Source organism: Lampris incognitus, chromosome 1, assembly GCF_029633865.1.
Source record: "Lampris incognitus isolate fLamInc1 chromosome 1, fLamInc1.hap2, whole genome shotgun sequence".
NCBI lineage: Eukaryota > Metazoa > Chordata > Actinopteri > Lampriformes > Lampridae > Lampris > Lampris incognitus.
Window position 1 is genome coordinate 91,956,646 of NC_079211.1, and position 20,553 is coordinate 91,977,198.

A 20,553-nucleotide genomic window follows, 5' to 3' on the forward strand; every position below is an offset into this window, starting at 1 on the left:
ATCAAGTAAAAAATTTGGTTTTTATGCTTCTTCCAGCTCAAGATCATCTCTAACATTAGGTCATTTTTATCAGTTGCTGATCTACAAAAAGTTGTATGTGCTTTTATCTATTCTTGGCTTGATTATGGCAATGCACTTTACTCGGGTATCAGCAAGGGCTTCCTCCACCATCTGCAGTTGGTACAACATGCCGCTGCTCAGCTCATTAACGGGACAAAGAGGCATGACTATGTCACTCCTGTGCTTGCCTCCCTACGCTGGCTCCCTGTTAGATTTCGAATTGATTTTAAAATTGTATTGCTCACATTTAAGGCCTTAAACAGTCTTGCTCCTACATACATCCTGATTTATTCACCTGGTATGCGCTCTCTCGACCATTAAGAGCCACAGATGGAGCCCTGCTGGTTATTCCCAGGTCCTGTTTTGTCACAAAAGGTCATCAGGCTTTTGCTGTTAGAGCCCCCACACTAAGGAACTCTCTTCCTGTTGAACTAAGACAAACCAAGTCTCTAGCTTATTTTAAATCTCTTCTCACAACTTTTTTCTTTGTAAAAGCTTTTGGAAATGTTTATCTGATTTTATATATTTATTCTCTTTTTGATTCTATTCCTACTTATTTGGTCTTATTCAAATTGTCTTTACCTCCTCTGTGCTCATGTCCTTTGGTCTTAATCTCATTTTTGCTATGTCTGGTTTTATTTCTTTTGTAAAGCACTTTGTAACATTGTTAAGAAAAGTGCGATATACTTTTTTTTTTATTATTTATCATCATTTTTACATCTGGACTAATATCTGAGTGGAAGTATTTTCCAAGAAGTCACACGGGGAAATAATTATTTTTAGACTGCAGTCGTAGTAGTAGTCGTATAGTCTCATTGGTTTCAATTCATCTGAACCTCTGATAGCATTTCTGTGTCAAAGTTAAACTACATCCTAAACAATGTAAATATAATTCTGCTGTATTTATGTATAGGCCTATTATATCTATTTAGGCCTTAATGTATTTTATATTCTCCAATATTAATGGTCTTTCAATGTCAGAATGACTTATGGACCTTTACTCTTCTAAAGACCATTGTGTATTCATGTACGACAGGTTTGCACTGGTAATATTATCAGTATATAGTGAATATTAAAGTTTAGAGGAGTTTTGTTCCACTAATCTATCTATGTATTATTGTTTTGTTATTTTATATTACCGTATATGAGGAATGGAGAACCACGTCCACCTGATGTGGTTATTGAAAGCAGTTAGAGTCTGGTTTGGTGGGATAACAGCAGATCTGGATGTGATTTTGTGTCTCTGTGGTGTTGAACTTGTTAATGAATTGGGTTGTGTGTCTGCTTGGTTTGTAGAACGGTCAGCCATGTCGGAACCAGCAGGCCTACTGTTACAACGGGCAGTGTCAGCACTACGATGGCCAGTGCCAGAACATCTTCGGACCCAGTATGTAATTTGCCGTCTTTACATACACTCAGTAATCTGATGTTGTTGAATAATCAGACTTAAGTAATAGTTCAGCTAAGTATCAATGAGAATTTACCACTATAGCGGCACTCTGGTCAGAATTCACAGAAGTCGTACTTCTGATGACATCAGACAACAAACCAGCAAGATGATAGTAACGCTTTTCATAAAAAAATGTGTTCTTTATAAACTACATTAACAAAAGTAGATGAAATTCTAAGTTATCTGACAAATTAGCATTAGTGTGCACCAGGCATCTGGCATCTACTAAGGGTAACAGGATGTTAAATGCATCATTTCCTGTGCAACACTAATATTTCCCGCCAGTGTACCTAGTACACCAGCCATTAGAATAGGCCATACCGGCGGGTCTTGATATAAGATGAATTTGTGGTTGCATCTCAAACAACCCGATCACATCCATCCATCCATTATCTGAACCGCTTATCCTGCTCAGGGTGGCGGGGATGCTGGAGCCTATCCCAGCAGTCATTGGGAGGCAGGCGGGGAGACACTCTGGACAGGCCGCCAGGCCATCACAGGGCACCCGATTACACGAGTAACAATTACTAGTTCATCTTTTACCATAGAAAATTATCACATGGAGCTGTAACGTGCCTTCATGTGTTCAATGAAGGCAGTCTCTTCAATACGCCGAGTTTAAAAGACTATTGAGGAATTATGGAACGTTGTGTGCGACTCTGCTTCCAACATTGTGTTGGAAACTTTTCAGACAGTGTGTCTGTTTTTTCACCCGCACCAAACTTCCACATATTAACCTCCTTCGTGTTACTGAACATGAGCGTTGTGTCGGAAACGTGTCTGTGTGCTGCTGCTCTTAGAGGACACACTGCTTTACCGTCGAGAGCTAGCTAGCGGGATCAGTATCCACAGATGAACCACAGGAAGCCACAGAAGAAGACAACCAGGTCTGACCAAACCTCTAGTAATACATATCTGTATTCATGTATTAATCAGCTTAATCTGATTAAAATCTAATTCTAATTTACATAAACACACTGAATGAGCGCCATCTACTGTTCCTGAAATCCCACATTAAACAGGCCCTGGTTAACTGCCGTCATCCTAACTGGGCGTTTGTCAAAGCCAGGAAGACGCCCAAACAGTGCACCAGCCGGTCGAAGAGAGGAGAAGGACAACAGCTGCCTAAGCATAAACCAGTGGTGATTCTGTATGTGGCGGGAGTGTCGGACCCGTTGACACGCGTATTTTCAAAACGTCGCGTTTCAAACCCCAAAATACGCTGCGCCAGAAGTTGGTTTACTCCAAGGATCGGGTCCCCCAGCACAAACAGAGCAATATAGTGTACACTGTTAAGTGCCAGGAGGACTGCCGTGACTTGTACTTGTACAAGTAAGCAGACGCTGGCCATCTGTCGCCATCTTACAATGCTGCGATTGCAACCATTCCCCAACCCTCTGTGAATAGTACACGTGGCCATTGTAACTGTAGTTAATGGTCACACCCATATTTGCATATGAAACTGGTCATTGGTTTGGGTCGTTATGCCACTGTATTGATTATACATTACATACATTATAGAGTGGAGGCACCTGCAGTCAGTTTATAAGGGTGGGGACACCTGCAGTCAGTTTATAAGGGTGGGGACACCTGCAGTCAGTTAATAAGGGTGGGGACACCTGCAGTCAGTTTATAAGGGTGGGGACACCTGCAGTCAGTTTATACGGATGGGGACACCTGCAGTCAGTTTATAAGGGTGGGGACACCTGCAGTCAGGTCAGACTGAAGAGTCACTTAGATGATGATGAAACGTTTCTCTCTCAAGAAACGTGTCCAGATGAACTGGTTCAACTTTCTGTGATCTACTGTTCCTGTTTCCTCGAAACAAAAATCCAGAATAAAAAAGTCTTCTCTTCTTGCTGTTAGAGGCCCGAGCTGCTCCAGACATCTGTTTTAAAGACGTCAACAGTAAAGGCGATCGCTTTGGAAACTGTGGCTACCAGAACTATGGCTTCAAGAAGTGTGAGAGTCGGTGGGTTCAACACACAAACATACATGAAGATATTCTATAATCACCTGCTCTCTCTCTCTCTCTCTCGCTCTCATGCTCTCTCTCTCGCTCTCTCTCGCTCTGAGCGCAAGTGCAAGTGAGTGAACAGAGCAGCAGCGTTTTGCTTCGGTGTGAATGAATTTCTGTGTTTTCTCTTTTTAGCGTGAATGCTGGGGGCATTCACACTATTGCTTTGCAGTTCTTTAGTTATTTATTTTTCTTCCTCCCATTGTTTGACACTTTGTAGCTCCTTCATACTTTTAGCTACTGAAACCATTCAACTATCAAAATGTTCAACTCATTAAGGACATTAGTGCCCCCCTTTCAGATTTTTCATACCTTTTGAAATATTCAACTTTTTTCAGCCATTTTTTGAATGGGAGTCAATGGGGGACTTTTGCAACCTTTCCACCTCTTTTACTCCTTCATACTTTTAGCCACTGAAACCATTCAGGTATCAAAATGTTCATCTCTTTAAGCCCATTAAGGCTCACATTTCGGTAATCTTTTATACTTTTAGACATATTAAGCTTTTTGTACTTTTTCAAAACAATGCAAATCTATGGGGAAAGGTTGAAACCCTCATCACCTTTGAACTGTATCTCCTCCTTCATGTTTTGAGCTAGAAACCCCATTTGAAGCTTAAACAGTTCAGGACACTCAGCTCTTTCAGAATCCTATTCAAATTTTAAAAATATGGTATAGTTTTTGAACAATTCAGCTCTAAAGTTTAGCAATTCTGCCATACACTTTGCCTGTTAGAATGTTCAGTCCTATTGTGACGTCACATATCAACTTGAAACTCAACTGCCAGGCTAATTACTGTCAACTCTCAACACCTGGTAGATTTGATCAGCTTCTGCCACTTCTTAACTGCTCTTCCGCCCTCTTCAACCTTCCTACCTACCTTCCTTCCTACCTTCCTACAACCTTCCTACCTTGCTTCCTACCTACCTTCCTTCCTTCCTTCCTACAACCTTCCTACTGTCTTTCCTACCTTCCTACAACCTTACTACCTTCCTACCTTCCTTCCCACAACCTTCCTAAAATCTTCCTACCTTCCTTCCTTCCTACCTACCTTCCTTCCTACAACCTTCTTACCTTCCTACCTTGCTTCCTACCTACCTTCCTTCCTTCCTACAACGTTCCTACCTTGTTTCCTACCATCCTTCCTACAACCTTCCTACCTTGCTTCCTACAACCTTCCTACCTTGCTTCCTACCATCCTTCCTACAACCTTCTTACCTTCCTACAACCTCCCTGCTATCCTACCTTCCTACAGCCTTCTTATCCTCCTTCCTACCCTTCCTCTTCATCACTACTTTGTCTTCATCACTACCCTTCCTCTTCATTGCTACTCTTCATCTTCATCACTACCCTTCCCTTCACATTTCAGTTTCCAGGTATTTCAGGTACGCTAGTGACTTTGTGACTTTTCCTATTTATCCATTTTCAGTAATGCTTTCGCGATTTCTTTCAGCAGCTCAGCATTCACACGCTTTTTCTGTGGAAAAGCATTTTTCTAGTTCTGTCTGCTTTGTGGTTTTGTGTGTGTTTATTTTCGTGTTTACTTTGTTGTTATTAGGTGGTGGTGGTTAAGACTTGGGTTCAGTTTGGTAGTGCAGTTGGCAGCCGGGCACTATACCCGTTGTCAGTAGTTGTGAGGAACAGGAGAAGCTGACATGCCGGCATGTGGTTAAAATATTACCGGGTGTCAGCTATTAAATGGAGGAGGCCAGCTATGCTGTTGGAGAGGTTGTAGGCTTTGAAAGTGTTAAATCTGCTTCTCGCATGAACAGCGCTATTGTCATTTTTCTGAATGATGTGGGCAAAGTTGAGAAGGTTGTTGAAAATGGCACGGTGGTTGGTGATGCATTAACCCCTGTTCTCCCACTGGTGAACCCAGAAAAAAGATCAAGATTTCAAATGCACCTCCGTTTATTAAAAATGAAGAGTTGGCCAAAGAGCTGTCGCATTTAAACTGGTTCTGCTGGGGTCCAAGTCGCCAAAGCTAAACCATGTTGTGTGTCACAGAAGACAGATCTTTATGATTCCCAAAGACAGCACAGGTTATTTGAACTTGACTTTCAAAAGCTTCAAAGTTGTTACGGCTCGCCCACCCCGCGCCGTGGCCCGCCCACCCCGCGCCGGCAGCCAATCAGCTCGTCAGGGCCGGGCTTAGCCGTCAGGGCTGGGCTTAAGTTTGGTGGTATCCCAGCGCCCGTTGTCAGTTCGTGCCGTAACCTCCTCGCAGTAGTGGCTACTCTTCCCTTACGGTGCTTTTCTCTCCGAGCTCACCCCAGCCCTTGGTTTATGGTTTCCCTTGCAAAGTTTCCCTGAGGAAGTATCCTGCCGTGTTCCCGTTTGGATTACCCGCGAGTTTTTTCCCTTGGACTTCCCGTTTTCTTGTCGCTTATTGCCTTCCTGTGTTTGACTGTTGCACGCGCAAGGAATAAAGTACGCCAGTTTCGGCTAACCCCATCTCTGTCTGGTGTTGTGCGCTTGGGGTCTTCCACAAACCCTAACAGTACGAACTGACCATGACGACCCCAGCCGACACAGAGAGCGTACCGACCAGTCCGGTTCAAGCGGCTCTCATCAGACAGATACAACTGACTAACTCCCACACCCTGCAGCTAGAGGCGGCCTCTGCTGCGGTGAAGGATCTTCAGACTCAGGTCCAGCCCCTCCAGGCCTGTGTGGGTAACCTAACAAGCCAGCAGGCGGTGTTGGCGAGCCAGCAAGCAGAGATCCTGCGGCAGTTGCAAACCATCACGGCGGCTCTCACCATCCAGCCACCGGGCCAGCCTGCCCCTGGAGTCGTGGGTAACCCCCTGGGCCCGCTGCCCCGGTTAACCCTGTGGGGCTCAACCCAGTTCCCCGGGAGCCCTGCCTCTCCAGCCCACGACCATTTGATGGCAACTTTGAGACCTGTGCTATGTTCATCATGCAGTGTGAGCTGGTCTTCCTGCACCAACCCAGCATGTTCACGTCTGATGCTGCCCGTGTCGCTTATGTGACCAACCTGCTCACAGGCCGAGCAGCTCAGTGGGCCACTGCTTCCTGGTCCATGAAGGCCAGTTTCTGCCTCACCTACGAGGACTTTGTGGCGGAACTACGGAAGGTTTTCCACCATCCAGTCGGTGGCCAGGACCCTGGTACTGAGCAGTATCCAGCAGGGCAGTGGCAGTGTCACGGACTACTCGGTGGAGTTCAGGCTGGCCGCAGCTGAGAGCGGCTGGAACGACCAGTCACTTCGGTTCACCTTCCGGAGAGGTCTCAGCGAGACTGTCAAGGACAAACTAGCCTCCTGGGAGGAGCCCACCTCCCTCGATGACCTGATCAAGCTCGCCATCCGCATCGACGGACGCCTCCGGGAGAGGAGGCGCGAGCGAGCCCTGCATGGATCCCCGTCCATTCCCCAGTCGTCCGTACTCCTGACAGGACCCCTACTCCTGCTCGCCCCACTTTCCCTGTGGCCGTTTCTCCCCCCGTGCCCCAGACCACGACGGGGGAGGAGCCTATGCAGCTGGGGCGCACGCGCCCTAGTCCGGCCAAACGGGAGGCCCGGTTCAAGGCGGGTCAATGCCTCTACTGTGGCCAGAAGGGACATCTGATCAGCGGCTGCTCCACTCGGCCAAAAGAATAGGCTCACTGGGGCCCCGGGAGATCCTAGTGAGCCGCCTTTCCTGTTCCCGCCGTCCTGCCCCACAGAACCATCTGGTTAGCATCACCCTGGCCTGGGCTGACCAGCAGCTCACGGTGGGTGCACTCCTCGACTCGGGGGCTGATGAGTGTTTCCCGGACTCAGAGTTTGCTGCCCAGGCTAACATCCCGCTAGAGACGCTGGAGAAGCCCATGGAGGCCTTCGCACTGGACGAGCGCTGCCTGGCCAGCGTCACCCAACGCACCTACCCTGTCTCTCTCACCATAGCAGGGAACCATATGGAGAGACTTCGGTTCTTCATTATGGTTCGTGCAGCGTGAGCCACACATCGCCTGGGCCTCCGGTACCATCATGGAGTGGAGCTCCTCCTGTCATGCCCAATGTATCCAGGCTGCTCCCGCCCCATCCCCCCGGCGTGCCCCTATTGCCCCAACCCCCGACCTCTCCTCTGTTCCCCCTGAGTACCATGAGCTAGGTGAGGTTTTCAGCAAGACCCGGGCCCAATCTCTTCCTCCTCATCGGCCTTATGACTGTGCTATTGACCTCCACTCTGGGGCACCCCTTCCCAGCAGTCGTCTGTACAGTCTGACCATCCCCGAGAAGGCTGCGATGGACGAGTACATCTCCGAGTCCTTGGCAGCGGGGCTCATTCGGCCCTCGTCCTCCCAGGTGGCAGCTGGATTCTTTTTCGTGAAGAAGAAGGACGGGGGCCTCCGACCCTGCATTGACTATCACCAACTCAATGAGATAACCGTCAAGAACAAGTACCCCCTTCCTCTCATGAGTTCCACCCTTGAGCCCCTCCCCCAGGCTAGTCTTCACTAAGCTGGACCTACGGTGTGCCTATCATCTGGTCCGGATCCGGAAGGGGGACGAGTGGAAGACAGCCTTTAAGACGCCCCGGGGTCATTATGAGTACCTGGTCATGCCGTTCGGCCTCACCAACGCCCCGGCGGTATTCCAGGCTCTCATGAATGACATTCTCCATGACATGCTCAAATTCAAAACCTTAATGCTCGCTTACAAAACAGCAGCTAAAATGGCTCCCGCCTACCCGAACTCCCTCATACAGGTCTACACTCAGTCCTGCTCACTACACTCTGCCAATGAAAGCCGCCTGGCACTTCCGTCACAACGGGGGCCTAAATCACCAACCAGACTCCTCTCTTTTGTAGTTCCCCGGTGGTGGAACGAGTTACCAAACTGCATTCGATTCACTGAGTCCCTCTCCGTCTTTAAGAAGCCGCTAAAGACCCAGCTCTTTCTCCAACACCTCCAAACCTGATGGTATTGATAAAAATACAAAAAAAAAAATCGTTTCTGTGCACCCTATGCATTGCCTTTGTGCACTGCCTGTTGACACCTATGTCCTATTGGACTTGAACCTAGTTTTTTTTTTTTTAACGCCTCCTAACTAGATCCTTGCTTGTGTTGTATTAACTCTCAGGTAGGTGTACGTTGTTTTGGATAAAAGCATCTGCTAAATGAAATGGTCACATGTAAGATGATCATTCTTGGATTTAAATGCAAACAGTCTGAAGAAGACACATGTCAATTCATGAGTTTTATCTTGGCACAAGCAAAATGGCTATTGATGTACGCAGGCAGAGGAAGGCTGATGACTCAGGAGACACTGATGTAAAATGACTGGTTACTAGGATGGTGAAAGCCAAGATGTAGATCGGTTCAGCATCACCTGGGCTCGTGGTGGTGTGTTGTGTACTGTAAAAGAAAACCAACTTGTTTTCTCTGTTGAGTTGATGTGATTTTTTTTTTAACTTTTGAGTATTTACTTGTGTCCTGAAGATGGTTCATTTTTGTAAATGGCTTTTTGAATGATTGATGAAATAAAAGTTAATTTTAAAAATCAAATATCGCTCCCTCTCTCTGTCTCCCTCTCTCTCTCTCTCTCCCCCGCCCCAGACATTCTCTGTGTGGGAAGTTGCAGTGCTCTAATGTTCAGGCGGTCACTGTGTTCGGTATCGATCCTTCCATCATCACGACCCCCATCGGCGGTACCAAGTGTTTCGGCGTGGACTTCATGCTGGGCTCGGACGTCCCAGACCCGGGCATGGTCACCGAAGGCACCAAGTGTGGCGAAAACAAGGTACCGGTTTGAGCACATTACCCAGCATTCTCTCTGATCTAATACTAACTGCTATTTCCCTCATGGTGGGTATCGGGGTGACTAAGTGATGCAAAGCCACTCACAACACTGTTCAGCATCAAAGCATTAAAAACAAAAGTTTACTATTTTTTTCTCCCCAATTCTACTCGGCCAATTACCCCACTCTTTCCGAGCCGTCCCGGTCTCTGCTCCACCCCCTCTGCCGATCCGCGGAGGGCTGCAGACTACCACATGCCTCCTCCGACACGTGGAGTCATCAGCCGCTTCTTTTCACCTGACAGTGAGGAGTTTCACCAGGGGGACGTAGCGCGTGGGAGGATCACGCTATTCCCCCCAGTTTCCCCTCCCCGCCGAACAGGCACCCCGACTGACCAGAGGAGGCGCTAGTGCAGCGACCAGGACACATACTCGCATCCGGCTTCCCACCTGCAGACACGACCAATTGTGTCTGTAGGGACGCCCGACCAACCCGGAGGTAACACAGGGATTCGAACCGCCGATCCCCGTGTTGGCAGGCAATGGAATAGACCATCACACCACCCGAAGGCCCAAAGTTTACTATTTTTAAAAGTAAACTAACTTCTTAAAGCTTTTGGAGAAAAGCTGCCTATAAGGAAAGTAGTCAGTGTTACCCACAGTTTATTTACAACGCAAACGATTCAGATGACAACAGATGGAGGAGAACACACCTGTAGAATAAGAGAACACACTTCTACCTGTAGAACCAGAGAACACACTTCTACCTGTAGAACCAGAGAACACACTTCTACCTGTAGAACGAGAGAACACACTTCTACCTGTAGAACCAGAGAACACACTTCTACCTGTAGAACCAGAGAACACACTTCTACCTGTAGAACCAGAGAACACACTTCTACCTGTAGAACGAGAGAACACACTTCTACCTGTAGAACCATAGAACACACTTCTACCTGTAGAACCAGAGAACACACTTCTACCTGTACAACCAGAGAACACACTTCTACCTGTACAACCAGAGAAAACACTTCTACCTGTACAACCAGAGAACACACTACTACCTGTAGAATCAGAGAACACACTTCTACCTGTAGAACCAGAGAACACACTTCTACCTGTAGAACCAGAGAACACACTTCTACCTGTAGAACCAGAGAACACACTTCTACCTGTAGAACCAGAGAACACCCTTCTACCTGTACAACCAGAGAACACACTTCTACCTGTAGAACCAGAGAACACACTTCTACCTGTAGAACCAGAGAAACACACTTCTACCCGTAGAACCAGTGAACACACTTCTACCTGTAGAACCAGAGAACACACTTCTAACTGTAGAACCAGAGAACACACTTCTACCTGTAGAACCAGAGAACACACTTCTACCTGTAGAACCAGAGAACACACTTCTACCTGTAGAACCAGAGAACACACTTCTAACTGTAGAACCAGAGAACACACTTCTACCCGTAGAACCAGGGAACACACTTCTACCTGTAGAACCAGAGAACACACTTCTACCTGTAAAACGTGAGAACACACTTCTACCTGTAGAACGTGAGAACACACTTCTACCTGTAGAACGAGAGAAGAACACACTTCTACCTGTTGAAGGAGAGGAGAACACACTTCTACCTGTAGAAGGAGAGGAGAACACACTTCTACCTGTAGAACGAGAGGAGAACACACTTCTACCTGTAGAACGAGGGGAGAACACACTTCTACCTGTAGAACGAGGGGAGAACACACTTCTACCTGTAGAACGAGAGGAGAACACACTTCTACCTGTAGGAGAGGAGAACACACTTCTACCTGTAGAAGGAGAGAACACATTTCTATCTGTAGAACCAGAGAACACACTTCTACCTGTAGAAGGAGAGGAGAACACACTTCTACCTGTAGAACGAGAGGAGAACACATTTCTACCTGTAGAACGAGAGGAGAACACACTTCTACCTGTAGAACGAGAGGAGAACACACTTCTACCTGTAGAACGAGGGGAGAACACACTTCTACCTGTAGAACGAGAGGAGAACACACTTCTACCTGTAGAAGGAGAGGAGAACACACTTCTACCTGTAGAAGGAGAGGAGAACACACTTCTACCTGTAGAAGGAGAGGAGAACACACTTCTACCTGTAGAACGTGAGAACACACTTCTACCTGTAGAACCAGAGAACACACTTCTACCTGTAGAAGGAGAGGAGAACACACTTCTACCTGTAGAACGAGAGGAGAACACACTTCTACCTGTAGAACGAGCGGAGAACACACTTCTACCTGTAGAACGAGGGGAGAACACACTTCTAGCTGTAGAAGGAGAGGAGAACACACTTCTACCTGTAGAACGAGAGGAGAACACACTTCTACCTGTAGAACGAGAGGAGAACACACTTCTACCTGTAGAACGAGCGGAGAACACACTTCTACCTGTAGAACGAGCGGAGAACACACTTCTACCTGTAGAACAAGAGAAGGATGAAGGGAATTAAATTATGGTTAAAGACAAAAACATACGAGCTGGCTAATGGTGTTCAGATGTGCACACTTCCATGAAAGCTAGTTTGTAGAACAGAGGAAGTGGAGGAGGTTTTGTGGTGTTTAGGACTTTCCCCTGTGTGGAAGAGGTTCAGGTCAGGACAGGAGGACCTCCAGGGAGATGAATGGTGTCATTAACACGGATGTGGTGTGTCTTGGACAGAGAGACCAGATACAAACGGTCATAATGTGAGACCAACAGTAAGCCATATGATGTCTTTACAGGTTTGCAATGAGAAAACATGTTGACATTTGATATGCGTGTCAGGTTTAATTAGACTCTTACACACTGGTGGTCTATTCCGTTGCCAACCAACACGGGAATTGCTGAATCGAATCCCCGTGTTGCCTCCGGCTTGGTCGGGCGTCCCTACAGACACAATTGGCCGTGTCTACCGGTGGGAAGCCAGATGTGGGTATGTGTCCTGGTCGCTGCACTAGCGCCTCCTCTGGTCGGTCGGGGCGCCTGTTCAGGGGGGAGGGAGGGAACTGGGGGGAATAGCGTGATCCTCCCACGTGCCACGTCCCCCCGGTGAAACGCCTCACTGTCGGGTGAAAAGAAGCAGCTGGTGACTCCACATGTATTGGAGAAGATGTGGTAATCTGCAGTCCTCCCCGGAGCAGCAGAGGGGGTGGAGCAGAGACCAGGACGGCTTGGAAGAGTGGGGTAATAGGCCAAGTACAACTGGGGAGATAAAGGGGGAAAATCCCAAAAAAAAAAAAAGAAAGAAAAAAACAGAAAATGCTTTCTAGAACAATGTAAAGTGGGATGCTGGGTCGGCTTATCTCGGGCAGTTAGACCTGAGTCCTTTGTACTTACTGACATCAAAACACACCCCGGGGCCCGGACTCATGATGGGCACATTGTAATGTCATTACTTAAACCACTAGAGGGGGCAGATTGAGACTCGTTGTGTGTGCAGGTTGTAAATGGAAGCCGTCATCATTTTGCTCCTCCCTGATGGGTCAAACAGGAGAAAACAGAGACCGTCCTCCACCAAAAAACGACCCCATAGGTCGTTTGTACAAGCAGCTTACAACGACCTATTATGTATTAGAGGGTAGGAACAAACCACCTATGTGGTTGTATGGGTTGGAGGACTTGTGGAATAAACACTCAGCATGATTTGTGACATGGAAATCCAAGGGGGGAAAAAATCCCTCCCACATGAAGTCTGAACCCGAGTCGTCTCTTCTTCTGTGGTGTGATGTTGCCATCTCTTCTTCTTCTGTGGTCTGCAGGTGTGTTTGAACTTTGAGTGTAGCAGCGCCGATGTCCTCAACTACGACTGTGATGTGGAGAAAAAGTGTCACGGTCATGGGGTGAGAACCTGTCTGTCTGCCATCTTTACTGTCTAACCACCTGTCTATCTACCCTTTTACGTCTTTACCTGTCCGTCTCTATGTCTCTCTCAATCTGTCTATCTGTCTGTCTGTCTCAGGTGTGTAACAGTAATAAGAACTGTCATTGTGAGCATGGCTGGGCCCCACCCCACTGTGAGGTCAAAGGTTACGGTGGCAGCATAGATAGTGGTCCTACGTGGAACGGTAGGTCAGCGAGGCACTGCTGTGGCTCCACCCCAGGCCTCGGGACCCAGAGTTGGGTCCCCTGGTGTCACACTCACATTTTCAATGCCGGTTTAGAATGGGACAACATCTGATGGCTAAAGTCTGTCTGTCTGTCCTCCCTCTCTCCAGATAAAGACACGTCACTGAGGGACGGTCTGTTGGTCTTCTTCTTCCTCATTCTTCCTCTGCTGGCGTTGGGTGTGTTTGTATACTTGCGTCGTAGCGACCTGCCGCAGTGCCTACGTTTGGGTCGCAGGAACAGGACCCAGAGATACGAGTGAGTGACATCACCCTTCGCCCTGCAGATGGCCATGCTGGCTCCACTGTGCTGCTTCATGGTTGCTAAGCAGTGATCTTGATTGTCAGGATGGTGTCCATGTTACTACGGTGACAGTATGGAGGACTGTTGGAGACTGCAGTGTCAGCACATGATGCTGACGTGTGTGTGTGTGTGTGTGTGTGTGTGTGTGTGTGTGTGTGTGTGTGTGTGTGTTGACACAGCTCAGCAGATGTTAATGGTTTCTTTATCTATTTATTTTTTTTGATTTTTTCCCCCCTTTTTTCTCCCCAATTGTACTTGGCCAATTACCCCACTCTTCTGATCCGTCCCGATCTCTGCTCCACCCCGTCTGCCGATCCCGGGAGGGCTGCAGACTACCACATGTCTACTCCGATACATGTGGTAGTCACCCTACAGTGAGGAGTTTCACCAGGGGGGCGTAGAGCGTGGGAGGATCACGCTATTTCCCCCAGTCCCCCCCCTCCCGAACAGGCGCCCCGACCAATTAGAGGAGGCGCTAGTGCAGCGACCAGGACACATACCCACATCCGGCTTCCCACCCACAGACACAGCCAGTAGTGTCTGTAGGTACGCCCGACCAAACCGGAGGTAACACAGGGATTCGAACCAGCAATCCCGTGTTGGTAGGCAATGGAATAGACCGCCACGGCACCCGGACACCCGCGTTAATGGTTTCTTATTCACTCTCTCAGTCAGTCCCAGTATTTCAAACTGGTGTTTTTCAGATAACAAGCCAGAGGACCCCCCCCCCCCCGCCCGCCGCTGTTTGAAGCAGTGTGAATCCACTGTACTTACTGTGCTTGACACCACACACACACACACACACACACACACACACACACACACACACACACACACACACATACATGCAGGTCGGTCCTCATTCCATCGTTTTAATAGGCAGGAAGTTGGAGTTTGAAGATGGAAAGGATGTTTCTTGCAGTTCTTGTCATGGCAGGGAACATATATGAATATTATATTATACATATATGAATATTAATCATAAAATGTTTCTGACATTTATCCCTCATCCGGAGGTCATCAGCACCTTGTCCGTTCAGCCAAGTGCTTACCGATGCCGTCTTCCTGTCTCTGCTCTTTACTTCCTGTCATCAGGGCTGACAGCAGAGGTGCGGCCAATTCCAGCAGAGGACCGCCCCCCCGGGCCCAGCCCCCCTCTGTTGCCCGGGGCAACCCCAACAGCATGGTCAGAGATGGGGTAAGATGTGGGCGCGAGGGTCGATGGGATGCGTTAACAGTGTGATGAACAGGACAGTTTGTGTTTAATCCAGACTAGACTCAAGCCTATGAAGGCTGTCAGGAAGACAGATCAAGCCGTCTCATGGTTCTCTCCTAGCATGAACTCAAACCACAGCTTAACTCCTCCTGACTATAAAGTACCCCCCCCCCTACTCCAAACCAACCTGCTAATTACATCAGCTTAGCGGTTTAACATCTGAGAGTATGTAGACACCCAACGGCATGGTGGGTGGCACAGTGGTTAGCAATGTCGCCTCACAGCAAGAAGGTCCTGGGTTCAACCCCAGGGTTATCCCAGGTCGTCGTCTGTGTGGAGTTTGTATGTTCTCCCCGTGTCTGTGGTGGGTTTGCTCCGGTTTCCCTCACCATCAAAAAGACAGGCATGTTGGGCTTAATATTCCTGTCTGTGCCCTGAGCAAGGCATGGCAAGAGGAAGTGGAGTTGGTCCCTGGGCACTGCGCCTAGCTACACAGCGCCTAGCTACACAGCACCTAGCTACACAGCTAGCATGGGTTACATGCAGAGCGTAATTTCCCCATAGGCATCAATAAAGTATCGCAAAAAAATAAAGAAACACGCCGCTGCTGTCTGTACTGCGTTTTAAAGCAGCCCTCGGCAGAGACGGCGAGTCCGCAGCAGCTTGAAGCCGGGAGGGAGTGTGCTCACACACTAGTTCTCGGCTGCTCCAGTTTGCTAAATGACTCGTTTGTGAGTTAATCAGCAAGCGGAGGAACAAACAAGTCATTCTGGTTGTGTATCTAGTCGAGCTGACAGAGGAGTCCGTGTAAAGATAAACGGCTTGGTTAGTTGTGTGTTGGTCCACCGAGTACTGTGCTGTTAGTACTGACAGTACTCCTGGTGAAATGATACTCACCCACACTGTGCTGTTAGTACTGACAGTACTCCCGGTGAAATGATACTCGCCCACACTGTGCTGTTAGTACTGACAGTACTCCTGGTGAAATGATACTCACCCACACTGTGCTGTTAGTACTCCTGGTGAAATGATACTCACCCACACTGTTCTGTTCTCTGTCTTCCTGGGAAGCACCACACTCAGTTACTCCCTGCAGAAGAGGTAAAGTACTCCCTACCCTTAACCGCTACAATGCTAATACAACGCTAACACAACGCTGCAGCATAACACTACACCACAACGCTGACACAGCGCTACAGCATAACACTACACCACAATGCTAATACAACGCTACAGCATAACGCTACACCACAATGCTAACACAATACTATAGCATAACGCTACACCACAACACTACAGCATAATACTACACCACAATGCTAACACAATGCTACAGCATAACACTACAACACAACGCTACAGCATAACGCTACACCACAACGCTAACACAACGTTACAGCATAACACTACACCACAACGCTAACACAACGCTACAGCATAACGCTACACCACAACGCTGACACAGCGCTACAGCATAACACTACACCACAATGCTACAGCATAACACTACACCACAACGCTACAGCATAACACTACACCACAACGCTACAGCATAACACTACACCACAACGCTGACACAGCGCTACAGCATAACACTACACCACAATGCTACAACATAACACTACACCACAATGCTACAGCATAACGCTACACCACAATGCTAACACAGCGCTACTATATCACAATACTACACACAGCGCTACCGCAGTACTACACCACAATACTACCAAAATACTAGAGCATTACTACCATAATACTACACCACAATAGTACCACTTGCTAACACAATACTACCAAAACGCTACCACAGTACTATAAGACAATACTATGCCACAAAACTACATAGTCACACTAATGTACTCAGGCTTTGGGGTCCATCTTATACTTACCAGCAAGATTCTTCATGCATGCTGTCTGTCTGTTATTAATCTACGTACTAACTGAGGTTTCTATCTGTCAGTTGGTGTTTTTCCAAAGAGTTTTATTATCATATCACAGCGCTCTCTGGTGGCCTGGCTGTCGTCAGCAGTACAAAGATTTTTTTTAATAAAGATTTAAAGCTGTCAATCACCTTTTGACTGACTGGAACATATTGCGTTACTTTCATTCTACGTGATTGTGTGTTTTTGGTGTGTGTGCGTGTTTTAGGTGGTGCAGACCAACAGGGCAGCTCCTCCTTACATCGTGAGACCTCCTCCTCCTCCTTTGTAAGAACTCGCCACAAACAGCTTCATCTTATTCATCGTCTCCTGTCTTCTTCTTCCTCTTCAGCAAATGGTAGTAACTGTTCTTTCTCTCTTTCAGAAAACCACCTGCTGCATCACATCTAGTACCTCAAAGAGCCCCTCCTCCCCGACCAATCTAACCAATGGGGCGAGCACATCTGACGCTCCGGCGTGTCAGTCAGAACACATGGCCCCGCCTACACCCCACCGATATCCCTCCTCCTTCAAACCAACCCGCTACCGAAACGCTTCACTCCAGAGCTGGTTTCCTCCTAGCGGCCTCAGAGCAGGATTCTGGAGGCGACACTCAGCCAAACCCCGCTCAGAAAACCAAGGTGGCCCTCTGGAACTTACTTGAGAAGAACCAGGAATGCATCGGGACCGATGAACTGTTGTACTGAACAAAAACCAGTTGCTGAGCTTTCCCCCTCCTCTTCTGTATTAAGAACCACTGCTAGCGACTGATTGCACTTCCTTTCTGCTCAGCACTGTCATAGGAATGTAACGCACCCGCTGTGTGAGTCCCCGTGGGCTCAGTAGGAACCAACAGTTCTAGGTGTGCTTGATCTAATGGTCTGGCTTGCCGGGCGCAGTCTCAAAAATTGTAAAGACGCTATACACAATGCAACCTGAGTCAAGAGCGCCTCAAGCTGACATTGATTTTCTTCTGTACCTTCATCTTTATCTATTTTTAGGTTGTAGTGTTGCTGGTGGTTGGTGTTTCTGCAGGGAAAGTATTTTAGTTTCACAGTTTTTGCTCCGGTCAAATCAGCTGAAAGACTCACCTCTATTATAAAACATAGAAAATCCTTTAAGATGTGAAATTGAAAATGGACTTTTTCACATTTTTTAGCTCATTTCCCCCAATCCTGTTATGCATCTATTCAATAGCATGCCTAAAGACATCACCAAAAAAAAAAAAAATCAGTTTTTTACTTATTTTACATTAAAATCTGATCAGCTTAACTTCCTTTAACACAGACCAGTTTCTGTGATTGTGTCACCAAGTGAAAACTCCAACCAACAATATCGCATGTTTTGCACCGTCGAATCAAACCACATCCCTTAATATCCTGTTTTACTTGGAAATACGTCACATGGTAGAGGTGAGATAAGATCTTAATGACATTTCACATTGTCTTTAACACCACACGGTCCCTCTGACCCCAATCCAAACCGGACCTGAACATTTCTCACATGTTTGAACTGGTTTAAAGGGTATCCAGTCAGCTGGGACCAGCTGTAGATCTTCACTGCGTTTAGGGTTTGGCCAACAGACACCCCAAGCTTTTCCCTGCTGACGAAGATTCTTCTAAACACTACTAATTCATTGATGAATCGGACTGAAACCTGGGTGGTGTGTTGTTTTAATCAGCCTGTCAGGAAGGCCATCATGTTTGTCAGTAGTCTAACAGCCAGCCAATCAGCTGTACACTGTAGGAACCTGGGTGTGCTGTGTGGACCCACAGACAGTACACCAAGGTGAATTTAATTCAGTTTTAGTCTTTTTCTCTTTTCACTTTTAATTTTGCCATATGTGTGTTTTGCACAGTGATTGACGATGATTTGAAGAATTCGGGGAGCAGTATTAGACAGTGGGGTTTCTTGGCATGACATATGAAATTAATACTGTTATTTCTTTGCTGCACCATGTGGTGCAACATGGACACATCAGCAGTAATGAACTCGGGGTTATCAGGTGTTTGTGTCTTAACATCAGAAACCCTCACCCGAGCAGCCCAGCCAGGTGTGATCAAGCCCCGACTTGTGTTCAGGCAGCGCATTATGCCACACGTCACCCCTCGTCACCCAGAGCCAACGGGAAGCCTTTTCTGCGGTTTCCAAGATGTTGCTAATGACTCTTTTTCTTTGCAACCCACAAATCCCCAAGAGTCCCAGGACCTGGTGTAGAGACTGGCCTGCAAAGCCCCTGCAGCACAGTTCAACCATCTTACAGTGGGCCTTCCACCCATTTCTCCGACACTCGGCTACCAGATCTGCATACCTGGCTCTCTTCCTTTCTTGTGCCTCCTCCACCCAATCTTCCCAGGGGACAGTTAGCGCAACCAAAACCACTCGCTCAGTTGCCACAGACATCAGAACCATGTCTGGCCTGAGTGTGGTAGCTGCGATGGTGTCCGGGAACCTCAGTTGTTTCCCTAGGTCAGGTTGCTGTTGCAAGCAACTCACCCTGGGCCTTTGGCTGGGGCTTCTCCCCCTGCTCGAACAAAGGCGATGGCGCGTTTTGTTGGGTGTTGCTGCTTGCTGTAGCTGGTCCCAATGAAGATGGTGTCTGCTACCCAACTGTAGGTGTTGCTACTGTGGCAGTTGATCTCTTCCTCAGGGCATGACAGGTGACCACTGCGTTTCTGCCTCAGCAGCTTCTTCACAAATGCAAATGGATTTGCAATGAAGGCACTTCGCTTATGGGCCTTTTCCTTTCTCCTCCTCCTCTGCCACTCAGCACGCCAAATGATGATTCGCCTTTCCCTTACCATGCTCCAAACTTCTGACAAGGCTGCCTTCTTTTCCTCACTTGCCTTCCTGTACTGGCTCTTGAGTGTTCTCAGCTCTTGTATAAGTTGAGCAATCTTAACGTCCCGTCGGTTTGGATTTGCAGTAGTCTTGGTGGCCCGTTGTTCCTTGATGTCGAACCTCTCCGAGGCAATGTTCTTTATTAAGGTCCAGTTAAGGTTCTCTATTCTCCACCACCCTTGGCTGTTGCTTTAAGCGCTGCATCCACATCTTCATCAAACTGGCGCTACTCTGACTCTTTGTTGGCAGCAGGTCACAAAACCCGATGATGTTATGATGGTCTACTTTGGGGTGTAGCTCATGGTGCTTGGAGGTTCTGGATACTGTGGGGTGTCTCCGGGCCTAGCTCCTCCTCCGTCTCACCAGGTGCTGTAAACTGAACTCTGAAGTTAAAATAGGTCCATATCAAAAAACAGGAAGCAAATCATCCTGCTGGTCCAATCTGTGAGGTGGAGTGATACTGAGAGACAATCTGATTGGCAACATCAGATCAGACAACATCTGGTCTCCATGGTAACAGAGAAACCCCACTGTCCAAAAATCCAAATCAAAGCTGTTCTTTTAAAATCTTTAATAGGAAATGTTTTTGTTTTTATTTGAGGTAATGCAAAGGATTTAAAATCACTTGACCATTTTATTAAAGATGATATTATGCTTATATTGACTGTGATACCCAATGTGCTGCTCATTCTGTTGTGTGATGCAGAGCTTTTTGCAGAGTCAGCCCAGGTTTTACCGTTGTCTCCAACTTGCTATTTATTTCTCGTTTGTACTTCAAAAGAATTAACTGTAAATGTGTCCAAAATCTCAGATATGACTCAGATATGATGCATTATCGGCTTTCTCAGCAAAATTCCCATTTCAGTGAGTGGAA

The 20,553-nt window shown here is 47.4% G+C and overlaps 1 protein-coding gene across 1 annotated transcript in view; it reads left to right on the plus strand.

Annotated features, from left to right (window-relative positions):
* The window catches only part of adam9 (ADAM metallopeptidase domain 9), a 328,309-nt gene extending 307,972 nt beyond the window's left edge, over window positions 1-20,337 (plus strand). Inside the window, exons 15-24 of the mRNA XM_056273741.1 lie at window positions 1,357-1,447; window positions 3,377-3,482; window positions 9,091-9,274; window positions 13,055-13,135; window positions 13,255-13,360; window positions 13,511-13,658; window positions 14,799-14,901; window positions 15,991-16,020; window positions 17,068-17,126; window positions 17,224-20,337. Of these exons, the coding sequence (XP_056129716.1) occupies window positions 1,357-1,447; window positions 3,377-3,482; window positions 9,091-9,274; window positions 13,055-13,135; window positions 13,255-13,360; window positions 13,511-13,658; window positions 14,799-14,901; window positions 15,991-16,020; window positions 17,068-17,126; window positions 17,224-17,284 (969 nt within the window). The 3' untranslated portion in view covers window positions 17,285-20,337. The remainder of the gene's footprint in view (window positions 1-1,356; window positions 1,448-3,376; window positions 3,483-9,090; window positions 9,275-13,054; window positions 13,136-13,254; window positions 13,361-13,510; window positions 13,659-14,798; window positions 14,902-15,990; window positions 16,021-17,067; window positions 17,127-17,223) is intronic.
* Window positions 20,338-20,553: the final 216 nt, after the last annotated feature.